Below are 10,612 nucleotides of genomic sequence, written 5' to 3'. Positions count from 1 at the left end.
GTTGGTTGTTGTGTCTTTAATGGATGTCTTTACACAATTGGTATTAAGACTCATGTACTTGTATTTATGCTTTAATGGATGTCTTTACACAGTTAGTTTCATTACACAGTTAGTTTCATTACTAACCATTTCTTGTTTCTTATTTTGTGAGTTTCTTTTAGTTGAGCTCAAGCAAGTCACAGTTAAGGCGACAAGGAAACAACATTTCAACCAACCGAAAGAGGTAAATATACACCTAACTGGTTAGAAACCAATTGATTGCTTTGTTTGTTTGGTAGTATCTATTTTGGGGTAGTGAGTTATAGCATGACTGTTTATTTGTGCTCCTATGTGTACTTCTTTGTGACTAGGTTGTCATTATTCTTAATTGGTGGTTGTTCTGTCATTAATGGAAATGACTAGGTAGTGTATTCATTGTGTGTTTGGTGTCGAAAATTAATTGTAACTCCAATATACTTCACCTTATAAACTAAGCTTTTCTTGATCTTTAAACCACAAACCCGAATATCTTCCAAGCATAAACCGTTTTTCTTTTCTTTCCATATTCTTCTAAATCCCATTTGCTACTATGGAGTCTGACCATGATCTAAATCAGTCCACAAATTTTGTGGGACTTATGAATAGTCAGCAGGGGAGTGGCTATCCTCAAACCATTTCTTTTGATTCCCTCTACCCAAATATACCTACTCTTTCGTCCCCAGTTCCTCTCTTTAGTTCCCAAGTCAGTTCCGCAGCTTCCCCAAGTGAAGACACAACTGCAAGTCGTAGGGAAAGAAGGAAATGGACACCTTCTGATGATCGGATTCTCATTAACGGGTGGTTAAACACCAGCAAGGATGATGTGAAAGGCAATGATCAGAAGGGCAGAACCTTCTGGAAAAGGGTTGATGATTATTTTTCAAATATGTTTCATGTTTAATTAAATATGTTTCTATGTTTTATTTCATGTTGTGTGTTATGTTTTTGTTTTTTTAATGTTTTGTGTTTTAATTTTAAATGTTGTATGTTATTTTATGTTTTTATTATTAAAATATGTTTCTATGATATATAAAATAATTTCAAATATTTAAGTTATTTATTATTATTTTACTATATTTATTACTAAGAAACACCTAAACTTCGTTCTACCAATAATCAACAAAATTTTCTTTTTCTCTTAACAAAGTTTCTTCTCCCCTTTTTATTATTAAAAATTGTCTTAAGAAACAACTAAGAAACACACTAATGAGGATAGTCTAAGTCTCTCTCTGTGTTGGGATTACTGTTTGATTAACGAGATGAAACTGGCAGTCCCTAGGGAGCATAGTGGCGTTCCAAGCAATGGTGTCGATAGCAACGATTGGACTGTACATAGCGTACGCAATCCCGATCATTTTGAGAGTGACGCTTGCACGCAACACCTTTGTGCCTGGACCATTCAGCCTGGGGAGGTACGGAATGCTAGTCGGGTGGGTGGCAGTCGTTTGGGTTGCAACCATCTCCGTCCTCTTCTCATTGCCTGTAGCATATCCAATAACAGCGGAGACACTCAACTACACTCCAGTAGCGGTTGCTGGTTTGGTGGCCATAACCCTCTCATATTGGCTTCTCAGCGCCCGGCACTGGTTTACGGGTCCTGTCTCCAATATTCTTAGCTGAAACAACATTTCAATCGTTATAGTAAAGCCATTCAAACTGACTCTTTTTTGTTTTTTTTATGTACAACACACAAGCAACAACATCTCAGTAATCTCGCATTTTCCCTATTTAATCACTACTGCTCTAAACTTTAAACAAATGAAGTACTTACTAAAAATAACTAACACAAAAGTGTTGTTTGTGTACGGGCCTCGGGGAAGCCCATCAAAGAAAACTAAGGCCTGACAAGACGACCTAAAGGGGAAAAAAGTCGCTGTAAGAAGGGGTTGAACCTCCGACCATGTGGTTAACAGCCACACACTCTAACCAACTGAGCTATTCCAGCATTCTTATTATTTGAGTTAGTTTGAATATTATCAACTCTTAATAAAACTATAAACTATTCAAGAAAACGAATGCCAGCGTATTGTGTTACAAAATGAGGTGCTCTCATATTTTCTTGGAGAAATCATAATAAATATTCTCCTACCATTCACTTGAATAGCAATAAATGCGGAGTGAGGAAACGAGAACAAAGTCCGCAAGATTCAAGCCCAGTATGTTGTTGTTGATGTTTCCCAGGACGGAGGCATATCCAAAAACCAAATCCAACCAGAAACTAAGATGTCAGCAAGACTAGATGTGATAGTAGGCAAGAAAGAGAGGAGAGGAGACATGAAAGACAAATGGCTCGGATCGGAAATCTCAACAGCTTAACTAAAAAAGTCCTCTTTTCATTCTCATATGTAGATGTCAAAACAACCCTAAAGGGATCCCTTAACTCACTAATTGTCAAAATGGTAACAATTCTTGTCTAAACTCTCCTAATGGATAACAGATAGAGAGAGAGAGAAGTACGCAAAATGAATTACTACTAGTTGTCAATCTTCTGCGAAAATATTTAGCATATTGCAAGCTTGGATTACTACTACTCTATTTCAAGTTTCAACCCAAAAAAATAAAGAAATTAATAAAAAAAGATTCGATTCATCTAAAAACAATAAGACTAAATTTAATACTAAAAATTTACATGAAACCTGAAGAAGAAAGGACCTCTCCGATCTGAGGGGATTCCTAAAAAAAAAAAAAAAAAAAAAAAAAAACGAGAGAGAGAAGGGGAGACTTTGAAGAATCTTCTTTAAGTGACGAAGAAAGAGGAGAAAGGGCGGCGAGATAAAAAAACATCCTCGGGGGCTGCCTCCATCTTCTTCTTTAATTTCTTTGAACTACTGTTCACATATGAGATGATGGAGTAGTGGTGGTTGAGCCAAGATGGAAGGGTGAGATCGCCGCCGCCGTATCATCAGTACTTCCACGACATGGACGAGGTAGCAGCAATGGAGATCTGCAAAGCGGGCAATTGAAGTTGAGATGTTGGAGCCAGCCCTCCAAACACTGCTTATGGAAGACGTGTCTGCAATCGAGCTTCCTCACTTCTTCTCCGGTCTTGAGTGTGGACAGGCACACGATACAGTCGGAGGATGCGTTATCGGCGTAGCGGTAGGAGAAGAGGCGGTTAAGGTTGAGCTGGTCGGCGAGGGCGCTGATGTTTGAGAGTCCAGAGGTAACAACGGGGGCGGAAGGGAGGAGGAGAAGAGAGCGGACGTGCCTGAAGAAAGTGGCGAGGAGAGCGACCAGCATCAGAGGGATCGAATCGGAGGATACGTCGGAGAGCTGACCTTGTAGTCCCATTTCCACTCTTTTTTTTTGCTTCTTTATTATAATTGATTTATTTTTTTCTTTTATGTTTGGTTTTGTTGCATATATGCTCTTCTTTCTTTCTTCCTCTTCTTCTTTATATGGATTAGTGTGGACGAAGACGAGAAGAGAAGAAGATGAGAGCAGAGAGAAGAGACAGAGACAAATATGACACAGGCCACGTGTTATGGGACCCTCTGTTTTTGCTTTTTGTTAAGCCCCTTTCGCTTTCAGTCCTTTTCATTTTTTTCTTCTGTTTTCATACTTTCCTCCCCGCTATCTTGTTTGTTTGACAAACATGCCCCAGAACATTTTACTTTTTCATTTCTCCCCTCCTTTCTCCCTCAAATTTCTTTCGGTTTTATTGGAAGGAGAGATCAGAGAAGTGAGAGAGAATAATTAATTACAGACTCAATTAGAAGAGTCAAAAGTAAATGATGCTTGTGTTGTTGAATTCACACGGACGAGGATGATTGATGACTGTATATCTATCTATCTATCTATCTATCTATAAAGTCTAGCCTACCTCCAATTAAAATCTCTATGGCCCCTTCTCCTCCAATTTTATTCTCCATTACTCCCACTTATTTTTGTTACCCTTTTTTAATGAAAAAACAAAACTGCTCTTTTAACAATTTTTAAAAGAAAATTGAACATCTAGTTGTACTCCACATGTCCCTAGTTATACTAGTTGAATCTTAGTTATACTTTAGTTGTATCTCGCATAATGGGATTCGAATCCTAAGCGCACGCGCGTATGCATAGAACTCACAACTATTGAACTACTGTATTTTTCGTTGAATACATACTGATTTAATTATATTTAACGTAATAACTTTTATTAAAGGTAATATTGTTTTTTTACCATTCGGAGCTAAATATGATGAAATTAGAGGAGAAAGGGCAAAAGAGATTTTAGTCCGCCTAGCTCCTCCGGATCCCAAAAGACCAAACAAAATTAATAAGGGCCTTCAATTTCAATCATCGAGTTTTGGAACCTTTAGACAAAACAGAGAAGCCAACAAAAAAAAAAAACTGGAAAAATAAAATGATGATGGGCATCTCCTATTCTATTGTGTCGCGGTTCCTTGTGTAATTGTGTTGCGTGGAAAATCATCAATCATGGTAACAATAAAGTACCAACATCCAACAAACACTACATGTTCTTTTCTCATTCGTCGCATTATTAACCCCAACCAACAAGACACTCTAACTGTTCTGTACCTCTTACGAGTTACTACACTGTTCGTGGAGTATTATTACATGACAATGCCACCACTTACTAGTTTAGTTTTACATTTTTTAATCATAAATCCAATAACAATACTTTAGTAAGGAAAAAGATGTTTTGATTTCCCTGTCAAAGATATTCCTTCTCCAACGCACTACAAAATTAATGCTCATAGATTAAATTTCTCAGAATGCCCAAATTTTTTTTAGTTAAAGGGAATGCAATTTTATAAATTAGTGTCCAAATGGACTATTTCCGGATTTAAGCCCATACAAAATCCCAAAAGGCCCAATCCACAAACATCAAACCGAACTAAACCATCTAATACAAAACCGACCTGGGTTCACGAACCGAACTAAACTGGACGACATGAAACTCTAATCTATAACTGAAAGACACAGTTGCAGCCGCCGACCATAGACTACAGATACTCGCTGAAGTGGGACTTCCGGTGAGCCTGGACGGCGCGAGTTGAACGGAGATGGTAATCCAGGATCCGTTGCCATCCCGCCACCGTAGAGCCATTTTGAGAAGGAAGAAGAAAACCGATCTTGTTTTTGTCGAGGAATTCCTTGCGCAGTCGTGAGAGAGCAAAGCAGTAGGGAGTAGATCGGGAGACCTTTGACGGTGGCTTAGCCTCACCAGACCGCAGACTACCTCCCCCATCGTACAACAGTCCCATGAAACCTCCAGAATCTCCAATCGCCCGACCTAACCACCTTCCTCTCTCGTTCCTTGCCGGGAAACCTCCTTCTTCCACTCCGCGTAGCTACACTGCCGGTAGAGCTCTTACCGTCGGTGTCTCGCAGATGCTTCTCCTCGCCATAGCTCCCTTGATTTTGATCAGATTGTTTCGCCGAGATGATACCACATACCACGGATGAAGAATCATGAGCTTCGGAGTTCTCGTCGTCGCCGGAATCGACGGAGAACTCCACCATCGGTGCAAGAAGTCGTGCTCAGAAAAGGAGGAATTTTGAAAGAGAAATCACCGCGAGTGAGATCCACGCGACGCTCTCTCTCGACTTTTTCTAACTTTTTGTTTTGAATTGCCCAAATTGCATGAAATAGTATCCAATTATGTCGACCTTCATCATTATGGTATTATTTATTACTATTTTGTTTGACACACTACAAAACCTCAGCTAATTTAATTAATTAAGTAGCATGTTTCAATTACTATTTTTTAAAAACGGCTTCATTTAACAATAATTCATCCATCTACGTCTTGTTTATAGATATTGATTTACTCAAGTGTAGAACATTGGAGAAGAAGCATTTCAGGAATATAAAAAGGAAGTGGGCGGTTTGTGGATTATTCTTAATCAACAACTGACAGGGAACCAACTAATTTTATATATAGATTAGCATTAGCATTAAATTAGATAGCTCTATTCATTTCTGGTTACTTGCCGAAGATTTTAGCATGATCCTCGCCTCGCTTCTTGTCTCCCCTGTGACGCATATCTTAGCTAGCTACTTGTATATTTTTCTCTAATACTAATCCACTTAATTACATATGTTTGATCTTGATTAGTCCTATTGACGCAAAATTCTAGTATTCGTTCACTTCCTGCTTGAATGATCGATCATAAGCTTCTTTAAAAAAAAAAAAATATAATTACTACTATTATTTTGTCCAGAGAAAACAAAATTAAAATTAAAATAGAAAGTGAAGGTAGGTGTCCCGCCGTCCAAAAGTTTGTGGAAATGGAGATTAGCCAACCAGCAACAACCACATCGACTCTCTTTGACCTAATTATTTGACCCTCTCTCCACTTAATCTACATCATAAATTCATAATAAGCACTAAATCTTACCCACTTACCATCTCTCGTCACCTAGCGAGACAATTTGTCTGTGTCGTTGTTTTTCTTATAATTGTTAAATACAATTTCAACTTGTTTTTTTCTTTTTCTTTAAGGAGCCAAGAACTATAATCTTAAGGAGGAACTATACTACATCCATTTAAATTTTAGACGGGATGATCGATCAAAGTTTTAAAATGATTTATGCTATGCTTTTCACATAACCAAGAAACCAAACCCAGTTTCATTATTGTTTATCCACCGTCCACGTACGCATGTTGTTGTAGATAATTAACATCGATGTAAATTTGTGTACAAACAATGAAAAAGTCAAATAAAGAGAAGATGGATAAAGCACAAGTAAGAATTGCCAAACTAAACAACAAGCGTACGTGGTCCTATCACCTTTTGCTATCCCCACGCACCAAACTAGTCAGGCAGTCAACAATACTCAATAGGTTCCATTACAAGACAAACATATAACTCAAGTCTTATTATTATTATTATTATTATTTTTGCCGAGAAACACTAACTACCTTGTTTCTATATTTTAATCGTTGTTACATTATGGAGCGTGGCGAAGTGTGAACACAAACACCGAGAAAGATCTGATGAGAGTCAATCCTTTCTTCTGGGTGACATGTGCATGTGAACTGTATCAAGACGCGTTTGGAGTTTATCGTTTAAAAATCATTAGATTTCATATGCATGACCAAAGTGTTATTCAAAGATCTTCACCAACAGCTTAGATATGTATATATATACTATAAGACGCAGGGGCAGTGTATAGAATTGTCTAGAAGAAGTAGGTGAATTATGATGAGTAGCTAATGAGCATATGAGATCAGGCAATGGATTGGAATTTGGAACTTTAGGCATGTTTGAAAAAAAAAGTTTCAAATTTGTCTTAAAATATGAAAAATACACGAGTTCTTAGATACTCCTTTTACAACTAAGATTGACATTTTTAATAATAATTTTTTTCTCCACCAAAACCCTTAAAACACATATTTTGTTTTGGTTTTGTTTTTTTTGCCCATGCAATTAGAAAAGGGAGAAAACGAGCAACAAAAGTGAATAAAGAGAGAAAAACCATATCCTAATTAGAAGGTACATATTCAAGTATTTTTCGTTAATTTATTGGACGTTGTACCATATCCTAAATTTTTAATGTTCATCTCTTAAAACCGTATTCTAATGTGCGTTAGAGCAACTCCAACAGACCCTTAAACCCTCAAAATTTGAAGGTTTTTAGTTCCAACAGACCCTTAAACCTTTAATTTGTAAGGGTTTGAATAGTGAACCTTCAAATTTGAGGGTGCACTATTCAACCCCTTAAAATTTTATGTATATTTCATTTTAGTCTTTATAACTTTTCTATCTTACAAATATTTCTAAATAAGTTTAATTGTTTGAAATCTATCTATATAAATTCAATTGTTTGATTTATATCTATATACATTCTATTATTTGAAATATATCTATATAAATTTATTATTTGAATATATCTATGGAAATAATTATATTGAATAACTTTATATTTTACATGTAGTTTTATTTTATATTTTATATATATATATATATTATATGTTGTTTTATCATAGAAGGTATTGTATTTTATTAATATTGTTTGATATATTTTTTCATTGTGTATTTTATATTTATCTATGAAAGTTTTGTGATTATAACAAATTATTAGTAAGATTGTGGACTATAATGTAAATAGAAAAATTTTTAAAAATAAATTTGAGGATGTACCATTGGAGTAAATCACATTCAAACCTTTATTTTGAAGATGAACTCCCTTTAAAATGAAGGCATTGTTGGAGATGCCCTTACAACACACAACAAAAGACTAGGGACTAGAGAAAATGAGTGACAATGGGCGTTTATAATCGATCGAATATAATTGAAGCACCTGAACATATATAGTCTTGAATTTTGTTGTTGTTGTAAATTTAAATTTTACATGTGCATGTAAATTATGGCATGTAGGCTGTAGTTTTAGAAAACTTCTAATAAATGAAATAGTGTACTTAAAAAATTTAGTGTAACAGCTGTTCCTAATAATAGACAGATTTGGAAAAAATCATATACATAAAATTAAGGTTTTACTCTCTGCTTATTGGTCCATATGACATTTAATTTTAAAAATTTAATATTTATTTTTAACTAAACAACACATTTATTCATACACATTAATGTATACTTTAAATTCATAAATTGTGAATAGACTTTTTCTCCTCCATTCATTTTCATTTTAAATACACTATTAATTCTAATTGTAACTCTTCTAATTTAATTATTTTAGAAATTTAACTTCCATCACTTTTTATCCTATAAATAACCATTCTCACATCCTCCTCCACCATATCCCAAATCCTAAATATTTTCTTTGTGTTTTTATAATGTTCCTGCATAGGTTAAAAACCTAATTAAGAGTTTGATTATATTTTTTGTTTACTATATATTTTACATTGTTTTGAATTTTATTATCTTTGTTTTATGTACTTCTTCTTTTCTTCTTTGTTTACTTATATTATTTTGATTTCAAATACATCTGTATTATAATATGTATGATAAAATTTTGATGACCATAATAATATTTTGGTTATAACCATCTCATAATAAGGGAATCAAGCTAAAGAAAACATCTTAATTATTAACTTTAGATGTTTGATTAGTTCTTACAAATTCATGTATATTTATTTTATTCTTAAATTTTCAAATGTTCTCATGAAAGAAATTTTTGTAATATACTTATCAAATCATTTTTTCTTACCTCTCTCTTACCTCCAACAAAATTGTAATAAATATGTTTTAGAATACTCATCATTATATTTAGTTTGTGATTCAGCATATAATTATATAAAAATCATTCTTCTAAAATTTGATTCAAAAATGTACTTTAAGGGTTTTGCTATATAAAAAAGCAATTTGATAATTATTTTCTTTCTAGCTTTTACTACAAGGATGAAAAATTAAAACTAAGCCTAGCAATATAACTTAAATTAAGGGGAATATAAAAAATTGTAAAATAATTATCAAATCAATTTTTCTTAACTCTCACTAACATCCAACAAAATTGTAATACATTTATTTTAGAATAATAATCATTATATTCAGTTTGTGATTCAACATATAATGATATAAAAATCACTATTTTTAATTTAATTCAAATATGTCCTTTAAAGATTTTTCTATATAAAAGAAAAATTGATTTTTTTTATTTTCTATCTAGCTTTTATTACAAGGATTAAAAATTATAACTAAACCTAGCAATCATACATATAAAAGTAAGGTTTCACTCTCTCCTTATTGGTCAATTCAACTTTAACAAAAAAAAATTATATTAAATCACAAATTAAAACACATTTAATCTTCACATTTAACTCACATTTTCATACAAAACTGAAATAATATAAATTATGCAATAACTTTATTTTTCCACTTCATTGTATTTAAACAAATAATAAATGAGAATTGTAACTCCCATTGTTCTAAATATAATTTTCTATCACTTCTCTTCCTATAAATATTCATTCTCTTATTCTATTAGTCTCTCATTCTTTCATTCTCTCATCCTTTTCCACTATATCTCTTTTTATTTTTTTTTTGTGTTTTTTTTTGTTATTGTTGTTGTATGAGTTAAAAAAATCAATTCAAATATCATTGAGTTTGTATGATATGTATATCTTACATGGTTTACTTTAATGTTTTAAAAGGTGTATCTCCATTGTCTATATTAGATTAACACCTAATAAGTTATTATTTTTCATACTCTTCTACAATATTCACCACACAATAAGTCATGAAGTTGAAAAGATTCATCTATAATTCTCTATTATGTACTTTGATTATCTCACATATTCATGTATCATTTTTAATAATTTAATTTGTAAAGATCAATATAATAATATTTAAAGATCAATACAATTATCCATTTATAAAGTCTATTTTGTTTTGTGATCCAATAGATATAGATAAATATGTAATGATCAATATAATATTTATTTTATTTAAAATTTGAGGTTTTTGAAAACAAAAAGAACTTCAATTAAAAAAAATTGGTATTTGTGATTTAAGAAAAATGAAAAAATTATCCCAAAAAGAAATCATATTTCACTGGAAATGAAATATAGAAAAACAATATAATTTAACACCATTTAACTAAATTCTCCAAAGATGAAACCATTATTATGAAATCTAGCACTATAAATTAAATTGATGAGTGAAACAAAAAAACAAAACTAAAAAG

At 33.0% G+C, this 10,612-nt stretch overlaps 1 protein-coding gene, 1 non-coding gene and 1 pseudogene across 2 annotated transcripts; 1 reads left to right on the top strand and 2 right to left on the bottom strand.

The window, feature by feature from the left end:
- LOC104789879 overlaps positions 1 to 1,725 on the top strand; it is a 6,200-nt pseudogene extending 4,475 nt beyond the window's left edge.
- TRNAN-GUU lies at positions 1,890 to 1,963 on the bottom strand. Its single transcript has one exon. It is a non-coding gene; the product is annotated as a tRNA-Asn (tRNA).
- LOC104789878 (E3 ubiquitin-protein ligase RHA2B-like) lies at positions 2,585 to 3,413 on the bottom strand. The gene has a single exon (XM_010515516.2). The coding sequence runs from the start codon at positions 3,307 to 3,309 to the stop codon at positions 2,851 to 2,853; it is 459 nt and encodes a 152-aa protein (XP_010513818.1). The 5' UTR covers positions 3,310 to 3,413; the 3' UTR covers positions 2,585 to 2,850.

This window comes from Camelina sativa, chromosome 6, assembly GCF_000633955.1.
Source record: "Camelina sativa cultivar DH55 chromosome 6, Cs, whole genome shotgun sequence".
Lineage (NCBI taxonomy): Eukaryota > Viridiplantae > Streptophyta > Magnoliopsida > Brassicales > Brassicaceae > Camelina > Camelina sativa.
This window is presented reverse-complemented; position numbering and strand designations above follow the sequence as displayed.